Below are 23,904 nucleotides of genomic sequence, written 5' to 3'. Positions count from 1 at the left end.
GTTACTGTTGAGCACATGTATAAAAAGTGCAGGGTGGCTCTGAGTTTCACACCAGCCTGGTTCTGAGATCCAAGGGCGTCTCCCATCCCTCCCCTCTCATCCCTCAACACATGCATCTTTGTATATGACCTTGTAAGTTGAATCAGCAGTTGGTATTTCTGGCACTATACAGAAAAGTTCTTAATGACCTGGATAATCATAATGGTGTGGTCAGTCATCCAAAGCCAGACATCCTGGAGTGTGAAGTCAAGTGGGTTTTAGGAAGCATTACTACGAACAAAGCTAGTGGACATGATGGAATTCCAACTGAGCTATTTATAATCCTAAATTATGATGCTGTTAAAGTGTTGCACTCAATATGTCCGTAAATTTGGAAAACTCAGCAGGGGCCACAGGACTGGAAAAGGTGAGTTTCCATTCCAATCCCAAAGAAAGGCAATACCAAAGACTGTTCAAACTACTGTACAGTTGCACGCATTTCACATGCTAGCAAGGTAATGCTCAACGTCCTTCAAGCTAGGCTTCAGCAGTATGTAAACCGAGAACTTCCAGATGTAGTACTAACTGGGTTTAGAAAAGTCAGAGGTACAAGAGATCAAATTGTGGACATCCACTGGGTCACAGAAAATGGGAATTCAAAAAAATACATACACTTCTGCTTCATTGACTACACTAAAGCCTTTGAGTGTGTGGATCACATTGTTCAGTTCAGTTCAGTCGCTCAGTCATGTCTGACTGTTTGCGACCCCATGAACAGCAGCATGCCAGGCCTCCCTGTCCATCACTAACTCCCAGAATCCACCCAAACCCATGTCCATTGAGTCGGTGATGCCATCCAACCATCTCATCCTCTGTCGTCCCCTTCTCCTCCTGCCTTCAATCTTTCCCAGCATCAGGGTCTTTTCAAATGAGTCAGTTCTTTGCATCAGGTGGCCAAAGTATTGGAGTTTCAGCTTCAACATCAGTCCTTTCAATGAACACCCAGGACTGATTTTCTTTAGGATGGACTGGTTGGATCTCCTTGCAGAGTCCAAGGGACTCTCAAGAGTCTTCTCCAACACCACAGTTCAAAAGCATTAATTCTTCAGCTCTCAGCTTTCTTTATAGTTCAACTCACATCCATACTTGACCACTGGAAAAACCATAGCATTGACTAGACGGACCTTTGCTGACAAAGTAATGTCTCTGCTTTTTAATATGCTATCTAGGTTGGTCATAACTTTCCTTTCAAGGAGCAAGCGTCTTTTAATTTCATGGCTGCAATCACCATCCGCAGTGATTTTGGAGCCCAGAAAAATAAAGTCAGCCACTGTTTCCACTGTTTCCCCATCTATTTCCCATGAAGTGATGGGACCAGATGCCATGACCTTAGTTTTCTGAATGTTGAGCTTTAAGCCAACTTTTTCACTCTCCTCTTTCACTTTCATCAAAAGGCTCTTTAATTCTTCTTCACTTTCTGCCATAAGGGTGCTGTCATCTGCATATCTGAGGTTATTGATATTTCTCCCAGCAATCTTGATTCCAGCTTGTGCTTCCTCCAGCCCAGCATTTCTCATGATGTACCCTGCATATAAGTTAAATAATCACATCAAGCAGTGGAGAATTCTTCAAGAGATGGGAATACCAGACCACCTTACCTGCCTCCTGAGAAATCTGTGTGCTAGTCAAGAAGCAACAATTAGAACCAGTCATGGAACAATGAAGTGGTTCAAAATTGGGAAAGGAGTACGTCAATGCCATATAGTATCACCCTGCTTATTTAACTTATATGCAGAGTACATCATTCGAAATCCCGAGGAGGATGAATCCCAAGCTGGAATCAACATTGCTGGAAACATATCAATAACCTCAGATATGCAGATGATGCCACTCTAATGGAAGAAAACAAAGAACTAAAGAGCCTGTTGATGAAGGTGAAAGAGGAGAATGAAAAAGCTGACTTAAAACTCAATATTCCAAAAGGAAAGTTTATGGCATCTGGTCACATCACTTCATGGCAAATAGATGAGGAAAAAATCTGAGCAGTGACAGATTTTATTTTCTTGGGCTCCAAAATCACTGCAGAGACTGATTACAGCCACGTTTGCTGCTTGGAAGAAAAATTATATAAACCTAGACAACGTATTAAAAAGCAGAGAGATCACTTTGCCAACAGAGGTCCATATAGTCAAAGCTATGGTTTTTTCCAGTAGTCATGAATGGATGTGAAAGTTGGACCATAAAGAAAGCTTAGCTCCAAAGAATTGATGCTTTCAAACTGTGGTGCTGGAGAAGACTCTTGAGAGTCCCTTGGACTACAAGGAGTTCAAACCAGTCAATCCTAAGGAAATCAATCCTGAATATTAACTGATGCTGAAGCTCCAATTCTTGCACCACCTGATGGGAAGAGCCAACTCATTGGAAAAGACCCTAATGCCTGGAAAGATTGAGGGCAGGAGGAGAAGAGGGCAACAGAGGATCGATGGCATCACCAATTCAATGGACGTGAGTTTGAGCAAACTCTTGGAGATAGTGAAGGACATGGAAGCCTGGAGTGCTATAGTCCAGGGAGTCGCAAAGAGTGGGAAATGACTTAGAGACTGAACAGCAATCTTGGCTCCTGCTCACCTGTATTCCTGCTTGCTTTCTCAAGCTGCATCTGTGCCAACTCTCTGGATCATCTACTTCATTGAACAGATATCTCTGCAGTGTGCACAGTGTTCTAGCGTCTGGGCATACAGCCGTAAAAAGCTATACATGTCTCTGCTCTCAGGAAGCTTCCATCCTGGCTCAGTCACTAATTATTTGTACATAAATGATAGTGTCACAGGAGCAAAGAAAATTAAGCAAGTTAAAGGAACTCTGAGAGGACTGCTCTTAGAGGAGAGGGAAAGGCAGAGGAGTCTTCAGAACAGAGGGACAGTTCAAAGGTTCTAGGGCACTTTGGATGTACCAGGGAAGATCCAGAGAGAAAAAGACCACAGGACTGGAGTGTAGTGAGCAACGGGAAGGGGAGTCAGGTGAACGAAAAGGCCCTATCACCTAGAGTCTTGTAGGTTGTACGAGATGAAAAGAGTTGATTTTATTCTAATGGAAATTGTGAGAGATGGGAACCTGAGGCAGGATAGTGCCAAAGTCTGATTTATTTTATGTCTATTTCTGCCTCTTTGATTGAAGCTCCACTTGCCGTGCCAGAATACTAGCCCCGTCCTAGCTTCTGCCAAGCATTTTGACATTTAGCCTTAAAAATGTTCACAAATGTGCATGTGCTCGCTTCTCACTGTTACGCTGTGTCTAAAATATAGACCAGCTGTGTTTGGGTATCAGAGCATTCCTCCACTGCATTCACAGGCATTCTCTTACTGCAGCAAGCAGAGGTAACCCCACTTGTTCTGTGGAGTCTCTGGGCCTGGTCCCCACCACTTCTGTTGCTCCTCTTACCTGGCCATGTGAGTCTTCTGTCCTGTGGGCTGGGAGCTCATCCAATGTAGTGTCCTTATCTTATTCATGTAAGCTTTTTTCAGCTTGCACTTTAGTACCTTGAACATAGTAAGAGACAGATGGATAGATGAATGGATGACTGGATGAATACCCACTAAGACCTTCTCCACTAAGATGTCACATCTCCTGGGAAGCCCTCTCCAGCCCTATTAATATAGGTCTTTTTCTTGGCTCCTGAAGCACTTTGCAGTGACTGCTTGGATATCTTTAGTGGCATCGCCTCATGCATTATTGTGTATAAGTTGGTCTCTTCAGAGCCCTTTGAGGGCCAAGGACTATGTCGTACTCATCTTTGTTTCCCCAGGACTTAGCACAGTTCCTAGAACTTAACAAGTTTCTAGTACATGCCTGCACAAAATAAATGTTAAACAGGCTATAAAGCTCCAAAAAACAGATGGACTCTAGAAGTAGATGATCAGACTGACTCCTGGGCTAGATGTGTTTCCTTTAGGAATTTGTAATCTCCCAGAGGTTTCCCAGTCAGTCCAATTTAGAGGTTCTTGTTTTTTCCTTTCAAGTAATTTTGACCATGACTCAAAGAAAAACAAAAATGGATTTTACAATGCAGCCCAGCATACACATGTGGCCTAACTGTTCTAACAGTGTAGCTTTACTATGTGTAATAGTCTAGTATTTTCTATACTGTTGTCTATACATGGTTTAAAATGTCGATTATGACCCCTTAAATTGATTTCAAGGCCCATGAATGAGTTGTATTCTACAGTGTCAGAAAATCCTGCTTTCAAGGATCAAGAAATTCTCTGGAGGTGAATTTCAGAGAAAGCAACATAGACTTTAATGGCTCTTTGTTGAATATTTGCACAAAACTATCAGTGATCATGTGGTAAACAAAGAAAAAATGCTGCCATTGACAAATACTTAGGCTGTTTACTGTAGGCGATACCATTGCCATTTAGAATTAAATTGTTGTTGAGTGCTGAAAGGTTAGCAGAAGTAGGTCTCCTAGTGACTCAGTCCACCATATTTGTACACAACATGGTGAATGTTTTAGGTAAATTTGTTGCTTTTAAAATGAAACCAGGGGCCCACTGAAATGTAGGGAACTTATCATTTCCTCTGCCAATATGTTTATATAAATATTGCCATCGTTAAGCATGCTCAAATAGCAGAACTATTTCAGTCTTTTTATCTCTTTAAAACTAATTTAAATCTGAACGTTAAAAGACTGTTTGATACCATATGTTTGTTTTAGATAGAAAACGAAATCTATTCTAAACATAAGGGTTTATGAAATCTGTATCCTAAACATAAAGTCTTATGAAATTAGTGTATAGGCTGTGGTAGATTGTTTCATGATCACAGATTCCTCGCATCGTAGTCTGTAAAACCCTTTGTAATGTGACTTTGCTACTCCTCCCTTTTAGGAGGGAGAAGGTATTTCCTTACCCCTTCCTAAAATATGTTCTCATAAGCTTTGCTAAAAATCCACCATTTTCTGGGTAATAAGTCTTTTTCTTGTGGTGTGTAAGTCTAGTCTGAAATTGATGGGTTTTCTCTTCAAAGACCATTTGAAAGCTACTTTTGAAAATGCCCATGGGCAATGGACAAAGAGTATCACAGGCTTTTTGTGCAAATGGTGGGTAGTCTTTAAGAACACAAACACCAAAGACAGTCACAAATTGAAAAGATACCCAGCATACATCCTGTGTATATGGAAGGAACACATTAAACAATTTATCAATGTCACCGGCATCGCCAAACTGTGTGTTTCATTTTGAGGTCCAAACACCAAATACCTCAGTGGAAGGAACCTGTGTGTGTGCACTTTTCTAATCTATATAGATATCATAACTATTGGATGACCTAGACAAGCATAGTACAAAGACAGTTCTGATAGCATCCAGTCTTTCATGGATAGCTTATAAGGGCAATTCCTCCTTTTCGATGTCAGCCTTTTTGGAAAGCAGCACTGTGTATTGCTTTGCTTGCCCTGAGGCGACCTGAAGTTGAGATTATGATCCTTCAACTCAGATTAAAGAAGGCTTGTCTCAGTAGCCATTTGACAAGTTCAAATACTAGCTGATTTAGATACTGGTCTCTTATCAGCACCTGTAAATTAATGCTTTTCATAGGTTGGAGGTCTATGTTGTTAAGTTTTGTTATCAGATTCCCTCTGATCTTGGTAGATTATGCTTTAATTTGCTATTCATGACTTCTCATTATTTTCTATTTCATGCTACTCAGTTATAATAAATACTAGGGCTTCCCAGGTGGCTCAGTGGTAAAGAATCTGCCTGCTATTTCAAGAGATACTGGAGACACTGGTTCAATCCCTGGGTGAGAAAGATCCCTCAGAGAAGGAAATGGCAACCCATTCCCATATTCTTGCCTGGGAAATCCAATGGACAGAGAAGCCTGGCAGGCTACAGTCCATGGGGTCGAAAAAGAGTCAGACACAGCTTCATAACTAAACAACGACAAAAACCTAATATAATCCAGTATTTATCGATATCATGGACTTGTGATATAAGCTAGATAAAACAGGTATCACCTTCAAGTTAATAAACATTTCACAGTCTGGCACAATATGGTTTATTCTTAGGACTTGTGCAAAAAAAAGTACTGGTATAAGCTTACTTGTTCTGTCACGTATAGTAGTCGTAGATTTTTGGTCTTTGGCCAGTTCTTCTATGTGATTGAAACCCAGTCATTGCTGTGACTCTCAAAAATACATTTGTAGAAAATACTTTCAATTCAAGCCAAACTGTATTTCCCATATTTAGGATTAGCAAGCCCTGTATGTTCAGATATCTTTTCCTTGGAGATTAGAGCTTTAATACTATTAGCAAAAGTAGTTTGTCCCTTCTCTTGAAGAATCATAGAAATACAATCTAGCGTTGTATCCGTGGCCTTTGAATTTTGATGCATGTTACAAAATGCCAGGAGTTACACAGAAAAGTCAATAATGGTCCGTGGATCATTGCCTCGCTATGCCACTGGGTGAATTAGTCTGCTGGTAAAATGTGCTCCAGCTTGTGTAATAGACCTATTTAGCGGGAAGACAGCAGCCATATGAAACACCTGGGTGGTCTTCAGGGTACTTTCAAGTGGATTAGATTTCAGTTGTCTAATGTGAGGTCACGAAGGTTTGGACAGCTGGGGCCAGTTCCACAAGATGAGTAGAATATGACCCCTAGGTACCGGATGCATAAGGTAAAAGGTGCCTGAGGTCACTGCTGATCCTTGGGCTCCAGGAGTGGGTCAGCTAGCGAGGTCTCAAACCACAGTCACAAATGTTGGAAATGTCTCCGTGCAGGACCAGACAGAAGAGAGTCAGATTTTCCTCTGGCGCTTTTATTAGACATGTTCCCTTCCAGGGGAGCACGGTTCCTGTGTTTTCTGGATTGAGCTTCAGTTGAGTCTTGTTTAGAATTTTGAGTGCTATTAAGTAGAAACTATGCCTTCCACATCAGAGGAAGTAAGAGCGGCATCAGGTCCCTTTGCTACAACACAGCAGACAGCATTTGGGGCACACAGGTATTGGCATAATCTTTTGAATGTTCCTAAGAGAGAACAGTGGCTCCATAGCACCCCACATTTTCCAGTCCTTCCAGGAACTTTGAATAATCCAATAAAATGTAACGACCAAAGTTTTCAAATGTAGCTGACGTATCATATAGATGTGTGCCCAGGATGCCTAAAATTGACTTGTGGCTATTTCTCCTCTATCAGGAAGGACTTAAAGATTTGAATTTAGTACTTTGATGTTGCTGGTAATTGTTTGCAACTGCAGCTCCATGGCCTGAAGGCATTGCTTGATTCTTCCCTTTCTCATCTTGTAAAGAACGAGTGAAGTAGTCTTTCAGAGGTTGTTTTCAACTCAATGGGAGCCATGGCCTAAAATCTAGGACAAAAAAAAAGGTTACTTGAACACTTCCTGCAGACCAACATCATTGCCCTAATGAACCGTCCCAAATGTGCTCCCTGCTGAGGGAAACAATCCTCCCAAACCCAAACCCCCTCCACTGAACACTTATCGAAATTCACTTTATGGTTTTTACAAGGAAATTGCTAAAGAACCCACTTGGAAAATATAATTTCACTTACTTTTTTAGTCAACATACTTAATATATTTATAGGCTACAAATGTCTTTCCAAAATGTATTTTAATCAATTCTTCAGTACTTGAACAAACTGCTATAGATTGGCTCTCTTTGGAAGCCTTAGTCTTTTTCAAATTAGATCAAATTAAAACTATCCCAGTTTAAGACCTTCCTACAGGAATAATCTTCTAACCAGATCACTCAGTCACTTTCTTCTCTAGTTGTTTGATTCATGCCTGATTTCAGGCTGAGCACAACTTACTAGTATCCATGCAAGGAGGCCCATCTCTAGCCTCTAAAGTCATATGCCCCTCTGCCTACTATATATATGAGTCATCATTTTATACCAGTTTATCAATTCACACATGCTATGCATTTCAAAATTCTGCTTAAAAGTCAACTCTCCTAAAGAACCTTTTCAAGTAAACTCAACTATTTTCCTTCTACTTCTCCTATAGGTTGCCATAAATCTTATGAAGATAAGCTTAACTTCATAAATATCAAGGATGTAAGATTGTAAACTGTAGAAAACTGAAAGATCAACTGACCGGGCAATAGATCCCTTTATAAACTGCAGTAACTGACAAAGATGTAGTTAATATTTCAGAGCCTCTACTGAAATTATTTAGCATTGATGTTGATGTCACTTTTATGCTCATTTATCATTAAATTGCACAGGTGATAACATGCTACATTAGTGTGAATAGTGTTTGTTTTAAAGTAAATGTTGAATGCTGAGGACAAAAATGTGTTAGGTGAAAGGAAACAAATCTGACAATAGTAATTTATTTACTTACTGGGGGCACAGACCCCTTTCACGAACCAAAAAGCCCCCTTGTCTGAAACATTTCAGAATCCCAAAGATTTCTGAATGTAGGAGTTTATCTTTGTTCCTCTCGCTCTGTTTGGTTCAATGCATCAGGTAAGTACCCAGCCTGCTAAATGGTCGTCTAAGGTGAGTTGCTTGCTCTCTGAGAGCACCCTACCTTCCTCTCCTCCCCGTCGCTTTCTCTCTTCTCATATTCCTGTTTCAGAACCTGCTTTATCCCTCCCTTAAACGCCCACAGTTACACGTGCGCGTGTTTGTTGCCTGTCTCCCTCTGTTTGCACGGACTGCAGGATTGAGAACCTGGTGTGTCCTGTGCTCATGCATCCAGAATGCCTGGAAGACTGCTCAGTATATTTTAGGCATCAGTAAAGACATGTCAAACGAATAAACTAAGAGGAGACGGGAAATAAAATACAACTTTATACATAAAGACAAAACAGTGTGTGACATACCCTAAAAAGGCACAGAAGCAGAACCACATTTTGTGGGACTCTCAATGTGTAAAACTTGGGAAGGTTGCGTTTAAGAAAAGAAGCAAACATTTTATGTGCAAAAATATAAAGGGCTGCTTATTTAAAATGAAGGAAAAATATCACAACAATCTTTAAAAATTAATATACTAAAGATGTAAGATAATATGAAAAATATTTTATTAATGATATTTAATTGACTACATATTAATCAATTCCTCAAATACCTATTACACTTTTTCCTTCAAATTTCATTACATAATCTTTGCCAATCTCTTCATACGTGATATTATTTTTTATATGTTGAACAGACAATACAGTGCTTGCTGTAGCATGGTAATCAAAATTTTTTTTGTCTAAATAATGTTTATCATGTATAAACATGAAGCTTCACACGTATATTTTTGTAATCTGTAAAATGGCTGCAGGTCTGTGTCTTAATAGCATATTAATTCTATGCTACATTTTCAAATATATTCCATAAAAGAGGACTTCCTATTTGTCAAGTTATCAATGAAAATGGAATTATCTGATTAGTGAATTATTACATACAATTTTATACATGGAGTGAGAGACCTAGTGCATGTCTAAGACATGGCATTAATTGACTTTAAATAAGATGAGAAAATTGATATTGCCTTGTGGTTAACAATATGAAAAACTATAGTTTCGTGTGTATCAGCTGGATAAAATGTGAAAACTTCAATATGAGAAAAAGCATATACCCTCAGGAATACAGCAATAATATACTTCAAGATAGAGGTATAAGCATCCTCAGAGAAAAGTATAATTCCCAATAAAAGTCAGTTACAAAAACCTTCCCTTGTTTTTATAGCAATGTTACTCTCATTTAAGCTTTCTAAATACTAAAAATATCTAATCGTGTGTCTGCTCATTCATAACTATTGTGTCACTAGACAGTTCTGTGAATTGCTTGCATTTGTCGCATCATGTGTTGAACAGACTTCAGGTTTCGCAATCCAAAAGGAAAGAAAAATAGTGCTGTTCATCAACTTGACCTTCTTTTTTCTTTTATGGCAATACTGGGAGTCACTTTGTTAATGGAGTGATATTTAAGACTAAAGTATTTGGAAAACTGAAATTCTACTAAAATGTGACTTGGTTTCTCTCATGTGGTTTTTCCATCACGATATCTGAAAGCATGTCACAGCTGCTGCATTCATCACAGGCTGGGCACAAGACCTCCTCAGGCACTGCTATAGTGAAAGTGATCTCTTTTCGGGGCTTTGCCATAAATTTCACTGCTATACAGACATTCAGTTCAATTCACTTGCTCAGTTGTGTCCAACTCTTGGCAACCCCATAGACTGTGGCATTCCAATCTTCCCTGTTCTTCACCAACTCCTGGAGTTTGCTCAAGCTTATGTCCATCCAGTCGGTGATGCCATCCAGTCATCTCATCCTCTGTCGTTCCCTTCTCCTCCCGCCTTCAATCTTTCCCAGCATCAAGGTCTCTTTCAGTGACTCAGTTCTTCACATCAGGTGGCTAAAGTATTGGAGTTTCAGCTTCCAATAGTCCTTCCAATGAATATTCAGGACTGATTTCCTTTAGGGTTGATTGGTTGGATCTCCTTGCAGTCTAAGGGACTCTCAAGAGTCTTTTCCAACACCATAGTTCAAAAGCATCAATTCTTTGGCACTCATCGTTCTTTATAGTCCAACTCTCAGATCTATACATGACTACAGGAAAAGCCATGGCTTTGACTAGACAGACCTTTGATGGCAAAGTAATGTCTCTACATTTAATATGCGGTCTAGGTTTGTCATAGCTTTTCTTCCAAGGAGCAAGCATCTTCTAATTTCATGGCTGCAATCACCATCTGCAGTGATTTTGGAGCCTTCCAAAGTAGTCTCTCCCTATTTCCATTTCCCCATCTATTTGCCATGAAGTGATGGGTCCAGATGCCATGATCTTAGTTTTCTGAATGCTGAGTTTTAAGCCAGCTTTTTCACTCTCCTCTTTCACTTTAATCAAGAGGCTCTTTAGTTCTTCTTCACTTTCTGCCATAAGGGTGGTGTCATCTGCATATCTGAGATTATTGATATTTCTCCCAGCAATCTTGATTCCATCTTGTGCTTCATCCAGCCCAGCGTTTCTCATGATGTACTCTGCATATAAGTTAAATAAGCAAAGTGACAGTATACATTCTTGGCATATTCCTTTCCCAATTTAGAACCAGTCTGTTGTTTCATATCCAGTTCTTACTGTTGCTTCTTGACCTGCATACAGATTTCTCAGGAGGCAGGTAAGGGGGTCTGGTACTTCCATTTCCTCAAGAATTTTCCACAGTTTGTTGTGATCCACATAGTCAAAGGCTTTGGCGTAGTCAATAAAGCAGAAATAGGTGTTTTTCTGAAACTCTCTTGCTTTTTCTGTGATCCAGCAGATGTTGGCAATTTGATCTCTGGATCCTCTCTCTTTTCTAAATCCAGTTTGAACATCTGGAAGTTCACGGTTCACGTATTGTTGAAGTCTGGCTTGGAGAATTTTGAGCATTACTTTGCTAGCATGTGAGATGAGTGCAGTTGTGCAATAGCTTGAACATTCTTTGACGTTGCCTTTATTTGGGATTGGAATGAAAACCGACATTTCCAGTCCTGTGGCCACTGCTGAGTTTTATAAATTTGCTGGCATATTGAGTGCAGCACTTTCACAGCATCATCTTTTAGGATTTGAAACAGCTCAACTGGAATTCCATCACCTCCACTAGCTTTGTTTGTAGTGATGCTTCCTAAGGCCCACTTGACTTCACATTCCAGAATGTCTGGCTCTAGGTGAGTGATCACACCATCATGATTATCTGGGTCATGAAGATCTTTTTTGTACAGTTCTTCTGTGTATTCTTGCCACCTCTTCTTAATATCTTCTGCTTCTGTTAGGTCCATACCATTTCTGTCCTTTACTGTGCCCATCTTTGCATGAAATGTTCCCTTGGTATCTCTAATTTTCTTGAAGAGATCTCTAGTCTTTCCCATTCTATTGTTTTCTGCTATTTCTTTGCATTGATCCCTGAGGAAGGGTTTCTTATCTCTCCTTGCTATTCTTTGGAACTCTGCATTCAGATGGGTATATCTTTCCTGTTCTCCTTTGCCTTTACCTTCTCTTCTTTTCTCAGCTATTTGTAAGGCCTCCTCAGAAAACCATTTTGCCTTCTTGCATTTCTTTTTCTTGGGGATGGTCTTGATCTCTGCCTCCTGTACAATGTCACAAACCTTCTTCCATAGTTCTTCAGGGACTCTATCAGATTCTAATGCCTTAAATTTATTTGTCACTTCTACTGTACAGTTGTAATGGGTTTGATTTAGGTCATACCTGAATGGTCTAGTGGTTTTCCCTACTTTCTTCAATTTAAGTATGAATTATGCAATAAGGAGTTCAAGATCTGAGCCACAGTCAGCTCCTGGTCTTGCTTTTGCTGACTGTATACAGCTTCTCCATCTTTGGCTGCTAAGAATATAATCAATCTGATTTTTGTATTGCCCATCTGGTGATGTCCATGTGTAGAGTCTTCTCTTGTGTTGTTGGAAGAGGGTGTTTGCTATGACCAGTGAGTTCTCTTGGCAAAATTCTGTTACCCTTTGCCCTGCTTCATTTTGTACTGCAAGGCCAAATTTGCCTGTTACTCCTGGTATCTCTTGACTTCCTCCTTTGTATTCTAGTCCCCTATAATGAAAAGGACAGTTTTTTGGATGTCAGTTCTAGTGGGTCTTGTAGGTTTTCATAGAACTGCTCAACTTCAGCTTCTTCAGCATTACTGGTTGGGGCATAGACTTAGATTATTGTGATATTGATTGGTTTGCCTTGGAAATGAACAGAGATCATTCTGTCATTTTTGAGATTGCATCTAAGAACTGCATTTTGGACTCTTTTTGTTGACTATGAGGTCTAATCTGTTTCTTCTAATGGATTCTTGCCCACAGTAGTAGATATAATGGTCATCTGAGTTAAATTTGCCCATTCCAGTCCATTTTAGTTCACTGATTCCCAAATGCCCATGTTCACTCTGGCCAACTCCTGTTTGACCACTTCCAGTTTCCCTCATTCATAGGCCTAACATTCCAGGTTCCTATGCAATATTGTTTGTTTCAGCATTGGAGTTTACTCCTGTTACCAATCATGTTAACAAATGGGCATTATTTTTTCTTTGACTCTGTCTCTTCATTCTTTCTTGAGTATTTGTCCACTCTTCTCCAGTAGCATATTGGGCATTTACTGGCCTGGGGAGTTCATCTTTCAGTGTTCTGTCTATTTGCCATTTCATACTGTTCATGAGGTTCTCAAGGCAAGAATACTGAAGTGATTTGCCATTCCCTTCTCCAGTGGACCACATTTTGTCAGAACTCTCCACCATGACCCATCCGTCTTCGGTTGCCCTACACAGCATGGCTCATAATTTCATTGAGTTAGACAAGGCTGTGGTCCATGTGATCAGTTTGATAGCGTTATGAATGTGTGTACCTTTTTTTTTTAATGGGTCTCCAGGTTTCAGTTCAGGGGAGTTTGTTAGGCATCAGTTGAAAAACCCTATCTCATGCCCATAAACACACATACACAATCTAGTTGCCTCCCAAAACAAATACTGTGCCACTTTCACTATTTTTTAAATCTAATTTTATTTTTTGTTTGTACCAAATGGCTTGTGGGGCTCTTAGTTCCCTTAACAAGGATTGAACCCATGCCCTCTATCATCGAAGCATGAAGTCCTAACCACTGAACCAACAAGGATTTCCCACTAATCTTTTTTTTTTTTTTGAGGTATTTGTATGGTTAATAGGAAAAGAATGTTTAAATCATATAGAGAGACCATGCCCTCTGTAACATGTGCTGGTGGGCCTTGACTCATGGTGTCAGCATCTTGCTGTGTGATATGGGCTGCTATTTGCCTTTTAGTCACTCAGTTCCCAGCATCCTTTCCTTTTTTCTGTATTTTCCTAACCACATGTTCCTATCTGCTGACCTTTTTTGATGAAAAGAATTGCTACTGCACTAAAGAGACACTGCTCTTCTTACTTCCATGCACTCACCCATGTGGAGGTGTGAGCCTGCAATGGAAAAGTGTCAAGTGAATAAAACTGGAGCAGAAATCAAGTCCAAAAGACTTAGGAACTTAATTTCTCTGGACTTCAATTTCCTTATTGGCTATATAAATCACAGAACTTTCTCTTTTCAGATCTGGAATGGGCCTTGGGTGTAACTTATCCAACATACTTCCTGAGTTAACCAGGAAAACTTGGACTCTGAGATGCAACCCTCCTGGAGGGCTCACAGTGCCAGGGCCACCTGAAGCACTGATTTCTTCACACCTGCTCTCTTGTCACTGTATGTTTGAAGGACATTTCTATATTGTAATGTCAAATGCATTCAACAAGTGTCATAGTACAAGATAATTAACATCTAGGCAACCATGATGCAGTTTATGCATCCTGTTAATATTATTAACATACTATTAATATTGCTTACCTGGCAGAACCTTTTTTTTCCTATTTATCTCTTTTAAGCCCTTAAGAATGTTAACCATTTGCAGTGCATTTTCATCATTAAAGTGAGATATTACTATTTACCAATTTAGAGCTTCCTGGTAGTCAGATGGTAAATAATCTGCCTGCAATGCAGGAGACCTGGGTTAGATCCCTTTGTCAGGAAGATCCCCTGGAGAAGGGAACTGCTACCCACTGCAGCATTCTTGCCTGGAAAATTCCATGGACAGAGGAGCCTGGTGGGCTACAGTCCATGGATCCCAAACAGTCAGACATGACCAAGCAACTAACGCACACACAAATTTAGGTGTATTTGAATAACATTTTCCCTGTTTATATTTATCTTGTCATCCTAAGTGTCAGTAGCATTGGAAAGAGAATGTGTTCTCTTTCGTCAAATGAGGTGTTTCTGTGACCTGATAATTCAGTAGCACAGAAGTAATACCTTAAAGCAAAGGGGAACTGAACCTCTGCAAAAGCAGCCTTTACCCCCATTTCTACAGAACCAGTTTACCACGTTAATTTCAGTTCCTTTCTCCTTCCTACCACCACACCTTTCCTCTATGCTCACCTCTGTGGCTTTGTTAACCACACGTTTTTCTAGACACAGTGTGACGATACTCCGAAGATTCTGTGAGCATAACACCCTGGTTTTCTCACTGGTTTGCCTGCAGTGCTGTTGGTTGGCATGTGCTTACCTTCCTCTTTTCCTCACTTTACCTCGTGTTTGTCTCTGTCAGTCATTCTGGAAGCCAGTACGATTTCCAGTATGAACTTCATACGCACCTTTATAAATGCCCAACTGAAAAATCTCATCTTTCATTTCTCATGCATGTCAAGACATCTTAAATCAAAAGTAGATCATTCAAACCTTTGGTGGGCTAAAGCCAAGATTCTTGGTGGTGAATTTTTTTCTGGAACAAATCACAGCAGTTGCTAAAAGTTCCCTTTTGCTTGTCCTTCCTCAAGGAAGAAATGTAAGCATAGTTTTCGGTTTCTTTTGGACACTCCTTCTCATTTGCTTTGTATGTGGAGTCGTTGCTAAGTTCTCCTGTGTCTTCTAGTTGCTCACTCTATTTTTGCCTGTGGCCACTGAGTCCCTCTTTACCTTCTTCACATTACCCTCCCAGCCTCCATGCTTGGGGCCTCCCTCACAGAAAGCCTTCTTGGCACCTTAACTGGGACCCCCAGAGCTTTCCAGGTGCCAGTGGCCCTGGAATAAAGTAACACCACTATTGATGACAAGCTGTCCTTCTGATTTTGCTCAGGAGAATCATTAACCATTCTTAAATAAATCCCGGCTCCTACTCACCATACAATTTTGAACTTGTGCCTTTGTGATATTTTACATGGGGATCACATTTAAAACCATTGTTTGTTTTCTCTGCCCACTGCATCATCATACAGACGATTCTCCTGGATCTTGGTTTCAGTCTCTGTAACTGCCTATCCTTCTGAGACATCTTTCAAAACTCTCTAAGCAGAATGTCATATATAACACATCATCTGGCATTTAAGCTGATTTCTTTCCAAGCAAATCATCTAAACAGGGGGAAAAATGAGTGTGTGTGCATATCATTTATACTGAGGAGACAGCAACTTGTGTTTATATAGATAACACCTTCAGTTTGGGTTGGCCTTTGTATCTTGTATGATTCACTGATGTACCAAGCTGAGCCTTTTCACTAGCTGCTGCCTCTTTCAAAATTCCTTTTCCCAAACAAGATTAGATGACCCTCCTCTGGCTTCCTATAATTATATTTATAAGGGTTGTTGTTCAGTCGCTCAGTCATGTTTGACTTCTTGGGACCCCATGGTCTGCAGCACACCAGGTTCTGCTGTCCTTTACCATCTCCCTGAGTTTGCTCAAACTCTTGTCTGTTGAGTCAGTGATGCCATCCAACCATCTCATCCTCTGTCCTCCCCTTCTCCTCCTGTCTTCAGTCTTTCTCAGCATCAGGATCTTTTCCAATGAGTTGACTCTTCCCATCAGGTGGCCAAAGTATTAGAGCTTCACCTTCTGCATCAGTCCTTCCAATGAATATTCAGGGTTGATTTCCTTTAGGATTAATTGGTTTGATCTCCTTGCTATCCAGGGGACTCTAAAGAGTCTTCTCCAGCACCATAGTTCAAAGGGATTATTGTATTTATAGGGGGCATTAGACAATCACCTCTAATTCTTTGAATTTTGCATTTATCATCTTCAAAGTGGTGATTGCTTAAGAACTGGAAGATGAAAAGAAAAAAAAAAAAAACTGGAAGATGCACTCTCTTCATATACACCTAGGAACCGACTCCAGTGCTAGTTCACTCTAAACCTGGGAGAACCTGATGAATCTAGCCATCTTCTTAAGGGGAAGAACAGTGAATGAGTGTGTAAATTTTTTCCTGAGTGTCACATAAGCCCTGAATACAGAAGGACAGTGATCCAAAAAGTATTGAGCTTCCCTGGTGTGGCAATATTCTGTCCTGTAAGGACAGAGTTACCAGAAGCTACACACCTGATCAGGAATTCTACTCTTCTGAGGGATGCCACTTCTCTGTGGCTGTCTCTTTGGCTTCCATTAAGCTTCTGTGCACCTGGCCAGTTAGCGTGGAACTTGACCCAGTCTACACTGTGTTCATTGTTTCTCCAATAAGGCATACATAGCACTTCACTGAGACCCACCTTTCTGTGTACGGAAGTGTTTTTTTGTCCACACATCCCCATCTTTAAAAGATATGCTTAGAGTGAGCACCATGATTATTCATCTTAATGATTACCCACCTCTTTTAAAGATTGATGCATAGTGGGTCCTCCAGTATTTAACTGAATAAAGAAACAAAGCAGTTGTACAAGCACTTTATGCTTTAAAGCACTTAGTATTTCTTATTTTATTTGACTCTTCATCCAGTGGATTTTAAACTATGATATCAAGGCATGATGTTGTTCCTTGAGCTGAACTGAGGGCTTTTGCATCTAAAATTTAATGAGTCTTATCTCGATTGGTTGAAAATCACCAATGAGGGGTACTTCTTTTCCACTTTTGAAATTCCTTTCCACCTCAACTTTTTTTCTTCTTAAAAGCTTAAATTTCTTTCATAAGGCTATACCTGTTTTTGCACAGAATTGTGTTTTACTATTTTCATTTGCGTAGTATTCCAAGAAAGTTCACTTGACTCCTGGGAGTTGAGCTTTTCAAGCAGATAAGGTAACATTTCTCACAAGAGCAAGTGCTGTACCCTCCTTTTTCTCATGTGTGGATATGTGAGGAGGAGGTTGATTCCTGTATAAAAATTATTTGTCAGACAGTGGTGTGTCTCATACATGCCTTACTTTACTTCAGCTTTCCATCAGCTCTGAGATGCAATGGTATCACCAGGTGTTAAATGATGAACTTGTGTCACAGAGCAGTCCATTGTCACAGAGCCAGGAGAGGTGAAGTTCAGTCTGTTTGATTCCAAAGTCCAAAGTCCAGGTCCTCTCCACTGTCCTCACACTGTAGTTTTTAAGAGTCTAATCTTTACTAAACTCCTTCAAGCAGATGTTATATTTTAAATGCCTCCCCCCACCCACCCACAGGAGTTTACATAACACTGAATATAGTTGACTCTCTCTCATTTCAACTTGGCTTACAAAGGTCTGCCTTCTACCCTACTATATACATTCAAAAAGTGTGTTAGTTGCTTAGTCATGCCTGACTCTTTGCGACCCCATGGACTGTATGTAGCCTGCCAGTCGCCTCTATCCATGGAATTCTCCAGGCAAGAATACTGGAGTGGGTAGCCATTCCCTTTTTTCAGGGGATCTTCCCAACCCAGGGATTGAACCCAGGTCTCCTGCATTGCAGGCAGATTCTTTACCAGCTGAGCCACCAGCAAAGCTCCATATTGCATCCATGGATTTGCTCAAATCATCTTCATGCTTCTGATTACTTGCTTACTCTTATACCCTGGAATGTGTCTTCCCTTGTTTTTAAACTGTAACTCTGTCTTCCAGTCACCTTTGAATGGGGTTGAGAATTTAAAAAATTAAATTTTAAATTGCCAAGTGAAAGATTGTTTAAAACTCTGTCACTTTCCTATTTAAAAATATTCATTGGAGACAGCAAAGAAAAAATTAGGTGACTTAACGGGAGGCGTTTAGTTGTGGAATTCTGAAAAGTGGAGAACAAAACTTACTCCTGAAGAGTTGACAGTAGATTTAAGAAAGACCTAGTTGTTTTAAAGTTTGTTTGTTAACTTTCCAAATAGTTGGTCCACAGGCACAGAACTGAACTGTCATTTTCTGCGAGCCATGCTACAGTACCGTGGCATATTGATTGATCACAGAAATCCAAATACATGTTATTATAAAATATGTTTTATATAATTTATTTTTTTGTTGTTAAAACAGCAGATATTAAGACAGTGAGACTAAAACAACAACAACAAAAGGAATCAGTCATGTTTTTTAAGTTGAAGGAAAACTATATGGTGTAGCTGGAGGAAAATATACTTATTACCCAAGTAGAATGTCTTTCTTTCGCCCTTCTTCTCAGTCTCTTCCTTCCACCAGCATAAATACACATTCTGTGTATATATATAGGTACATATGTATATGCATATGTGTGTGTATATATATATACACACACATATGTATATATATATACACACACACACATAGGTATAGGACTTAGCTGAAAATCTGTGTAAGTGAAATTGTCAGTCACTGAAATACTCATCTCTGTGCCTCTAAATCAACTTATTTTGTGACCTTGGCGTCACGTACCGTGCATGCATGCTAAGTTGCTTCAGTCATGTCCCACTGTTTGCAACTCATGGACTGTAGCCCTGCCAGGCTCCTCTGTCCATGGGATTCTGCAGGAAAGAACACTGGAATGGGTTGCGATGCCCTCCTCCAGGGGATCTTCCCTATCTAGAGATCGAACCCGAGACTCACATCTCCTCTGTTGGTGGATTCTTTACCCAGAGTGCCGCCTGGGAAACCCGTCATGCACTAGTTTGACACATTTTTTGATTTTTGTTTGTTTGTTTTCCAATTTGAGATCATTGATGTACTCATTTGAGTTAAATGCTTAGAAACAAACCAGAGTTTCATGAAATTAGCCCCGTTCTCTTCTTAATTTTAAAGATAATGGGTTACTTCTGAGGATATTACATTTAGACTAACTTGTTCACTTGGCGTTAATGGTAATTCAGGGGCATAACCCGAGAGGCTTAGTCTTCAGATCAGCTGACAGAGAGAAAACATCCTGGTGTGAAGCTGGGACTCTATTGTCTAAATTTTATGGTGCTTTCTCTTTTTCTCTTTTATTTTCTTGTTTTTTTTGTGGTTTTCTTTTTTTGTTTGTTTGTTTCAGAGAATAATTGCCAACCATAGAACTGTTGGTGTGTCACTTGCTTAAGAAACGTTTTATGCAGTTGATTGTACATGCAAAGCAGAGAGAGACTCCCAGACACAGAAAGCAACCTTAGAGTTACCAAAGGGGAAAGGGAAGAGGGGAGCCACCAATCAGGGGCACATGATTAACTGATTTACACAGAACTATGTATTAAGTAAGTAAGCAACAAGGATATACTGCATAGAACGGGGAATTATACCCATTAATTTACAATAATCTGTAATGGAATAGAATCTGCAAAAATGCTGAATCACTCTGCTATCCACCTGAAACTAACACAACGTTGTAAATCAACTATACTTGAAAAAATGTTTAAGGTGGAGGTAGAGAATAATGTAGTGAAGTACCTATTAATAAAAAATAAATAATGGAACATGAACTTGGACTTTATTATACCTTTTGGCATAGTGTTTCATCCTCAGTAGCACATTAATTTCTTATTATAAAATAAGTTTTTTTTTTTTTTTTAAAAAAAAGCAACTTCTAACTGAATAAGGGTGAAAGGTGTTAGAAATTCTATGTTTTGTACACAGAATAAGGATGTTATAGCACATAGAAAAATCAGATTTGGAAATAACTTCAAAATGGATTCACTTTTTATAACTGTACCATGTAGAATGAGGTATGAAAAATGTTGTTTTAAACTGTGATAGCTCGAATTACTTTCACAATATTGATAAACAGAGAATTGCATTTCTACTATTTTTTCCCTAGAGGCACACAAATATAAAGTTAATTTTTATAAGAGTAATTTTTAAGTCACAGATTTTTGGAGAGCTTCCTATATAGTGGTCAGTTGTGTATGAAACAAATTATTTTTAGCCTAATTGCAGGCAGAGTAGTTAGGCCACTCACTCTGTTAAGGTTGAATTTCATGTGAACTTTCTAATAGTATGATTTGTTTTCAGAATTTAATAACTGACTCAAATATTTAATAGTGGAAGCTTTCATTAAATTTAAAAGAAATCAGGATATATTTTTAGAAGAGCTAACTTATTTTCCTTATCAGTTTTATCTACTTTAGGAGAAAAGAAAGAGAATGAAGCCCATCTCTTTGTGAACTTAAATAGACATTAATGCTATAATCCCAGCAAGTAATTTATTTCAGTATATATCATCATTCAGAAGAGTTGGGAAGCACCAAATGGCAGTAATAACTATACTTCCAGCTCTCCTGAATAGCAAATTGCACTGACTCTGTGAAACTCTTCACTTGTCTGCTGGATAATCATTCTTTTTAAGACTCAAATATATTTTCTAGACCAGTTTTCGATTGCACATTGTCTACTTTCGCACTGCCTAACTGTTTTCTGTTGAGTACAACAACTTATTTTGAAATGTGAGTGGGGAAAGCTAAGAGTTGAAAGATTTTGTTTCCATGTGTCATCCTAGAAATAGAAGACAAAAAGATCATTAAATGGATTAATTTACAGGCATCCTTAGAATAGAATGTTTTTACCTTAAAGCCTGTTATAAGCCTTTTAAATTAAATTGCATTGTACCCTACTCTCTGCTCCCCCCGCCCCCAGGGGTCTCTTGACCTCTCACCTCTTATTTTGTCCTCTAGGCACTCCGCTACTGGTGAGGAGAAGCAGTGACCCAGCGCCAAGCCCACCCGCTGATGCCCAGTCAAGCGCTTCACTCCCCGGTGGTCAGAGTCTGAAACCTGTGATTCCAGTAGGTATCCTGTTGTTTGCATTTCTAGTAAAAGATCAAAGCACCTTACACATAAACTAACTGGGACATTACAGTCTTAAGTAAGTGGATGATTAGAGATCTTTTGATAGGGTATGTAATATTACTTATAAGATTAATAATAACTCATATGAGCTATTGCTAGTATCAGTTATAGTGAGAGCTATTATTTATAGAGCACCAGCTGTGTGCCTAGGACCGTTTAAAGGGCTTTACATGGTTATCTACACTTCCACCTCAAAGTACCAACTTGCTTTTGTCTCCATTTTACTGATGATGTAACTGAAGCAGAAGGAGGTCTAATGATTTATCAAAGGTCACAGCTAGTAAGTGGCCAAGTCAAGACTTTAACCCAGGTGGTTGGCTGCAGAACCTGTGCTGTTAACTAGTACACTATACAGTTAGATCCCTCATCCTCTTGCTTCATGATGCTCCAAGAGATAGTTTATCTGTTTGTGGTATGTTCATGCAATGCTGTGTGAAGTCATATAATGGTGAATGGTTTCACAATACTGGTATCATAGACATGTGGTACCAGTAACCTAGTTTCTACATCTCAACATTTCAAATGAAGGCAAAGTGAAATTAGATACCAGAATGCTTACACCTAATAAAGCTTACAACTGCTTTACTTCTAACTGAGAAGTGAAGTGGAGAATAGCTTACTAAGAGACCGTGTCCTCTTTCCATATGAAACTGTGGGATTTTTCTGCTAAATCCCAATCTTCTTTGAAGAGTTTTAATTGTGGTTCATTCTCTGAAATTGCCTAAGAGTTAGGTTTTCAATGATGGCTGGTATCATTGCAATAAGTGATCTTCAATAATGGCACCCTATTTAAAAAGTTTTCTGAAAGTGAATCTCTTCTCCATTTTAAGTCTCACTGTGTATGACGCCTTCAGAAAAAAAGGCAATGTTTTTGGTTTGTAGAGATGCTGAATGAACTAAATGGATTCTCCCAGGGTGAAATAAAATATTCTTAGTAAGAAACTGTTAATGTGTAGGACAGCTTCCCTGGTGGCTCAATGGGAAAGAATCCACCTGCCAATGCAGGAGATGTGGGTTTGATCCCTGGGTTGGGAAGATCCCCTGGAGAAGAAAATGGCAACCCACTCCAATATTCTTGCCTGGGGAGTCTCTTGGACAGAGAAGCCTGGTGTTCATGGGGTTGCAGAGTCAGACATGACTTAGCAACTAAACAACAATAATGTGTATGAAGTAGGGGTCACCATACTAACTCATGGGGTAATTAAATAGGTTTACAGCAATATTTTGCCTGTTTCTTTTTGTAAGCCTGGAAGTGTCCTGGAAATATTTTAGATGTAATGTTTTCTCACTTTCCATCCTTATAAGGAAACATATTTAATAGAACATTATTTTAATACAAATCAGGTGTATGTGTTCTGCTCTAATGATGAGTATAAACAGAACCAGTATGTGGTGTGGCATTTGTATGTGTGTTTAATGCCCACTGATTGAGCCCACGTTAAGCCTAAATATATTGGATTGGAGGAAGAGAAGAACTATAAAAATGAGAGAAGAATTACATAAAGGAGAAAAACTATAATTTACTGCTTATTTTTATGATGTTAATATACCCCCAAACTGAAGTGTGATCTGTGTTACCATGATTTACATGCAGAAACCCCACCAATATTAGGTCCATGTTTCTATCACTCAGGCTCTGTGTTGAGATCAACTGAAAATACAACAATAAAGCTTTCCCTAGGCAAAGTGAGGGCTACTATCTTTCTGCTACATTCTATATCCTTAACAAAATATGATACCGCTGTGTTCCAAGCTGGGGTGTTTGGAGAGGACTATTCAGGACTGATTTCCTTTACAATTGACTGGTTTGATTTCCTTGCTGTCCAAGGGACTCTCAAGAGTCTTCTTCAACACCACAATTCACAAGTATCAGTGCTTCAGTGCTCAGTTTTCTTTAGGTCCAACTCTCACATCTATACATGACCACTGGAAAAACCATAGCCTTGACTAGACCGACCTTTGTCGGCAAAGTAATGTTTCTGCTTTTTAATATGCTGTCTAGGTTTGTCATAGCGTTTCTTCCAAGGAGCAAGTGTCTTTTAATTTCAAGGCTGTAGTCACCATCTGCAGTGATTTTGGAACCCAAGAAAATAAAGTCATTAGGTGTCTAAATGAGGACATTTAGGTGTGTTTATTTTTACCAAAGAAGAAAATGCATTTGTATGTGTGAAAGTGCACACACACATGTGCGTAACAGCTACCCCCCTTTATCTCTGTACATCCTAACTCATGTGCTAGTTAGACCTGCTTGTCCAGTGTCATAACCACTGGCCACATGTGGATATTGAGCACTAGAAATGCATTTCAAGTGTGACATACCCACTGGATGTCAAAGATTGAAATATGAAAAAAGTAATATGAAAAACCTTATTAATTTTTATTGACTCCACATCAAAATGATACTAGGTTTGGTAAATTCAGTTGAATAAAGTATAAA

The 23,904-nt window shown here is 39.4% G+C and overlaps 1 protein-coding gene across 2 annotated transcripts in view; it reads left to right on the top strand.

Moving 5' to 3' along the window:
• Window positions 1-23,904, top strand: part of PARD3B (par-3 family cell polarity regulator beta) — a 1,123,961-nt gene that overhangs the window by 537,012 nt on the left and 563,045 nt on the right. For both annotated transcript variants that reach the window (XM_043445039.1, XM_043445040.1), the window contains exon 4: window positions 21,294-21,403. In XM_043445039.1, the coding sequence (XP_043300974.1) occupies window positions 21,294-21,403 (110 nt within the window). The remainder of the gene's footprint in view (window positions 1-21,293; window positions 21,404-23,904) is intronic.

Source organism: Cervus canadensis, chromosome 24 (assembly GCF_019320065.1).
Source record: "Cervus canadensis isolate Bull #8, Minnesota chromosome 24, ASM1932006v1, whole genome shotgun sequence".
Lineage (NCBI taxonomy): Eukaryota > Metazoa > Chordata > Mammalia > Artiodactyla > Cervidae > Cervus > Cervus canadensis.
This window is presented reverse-complemented; position numbering and strand designations above follow the sequence as displayed.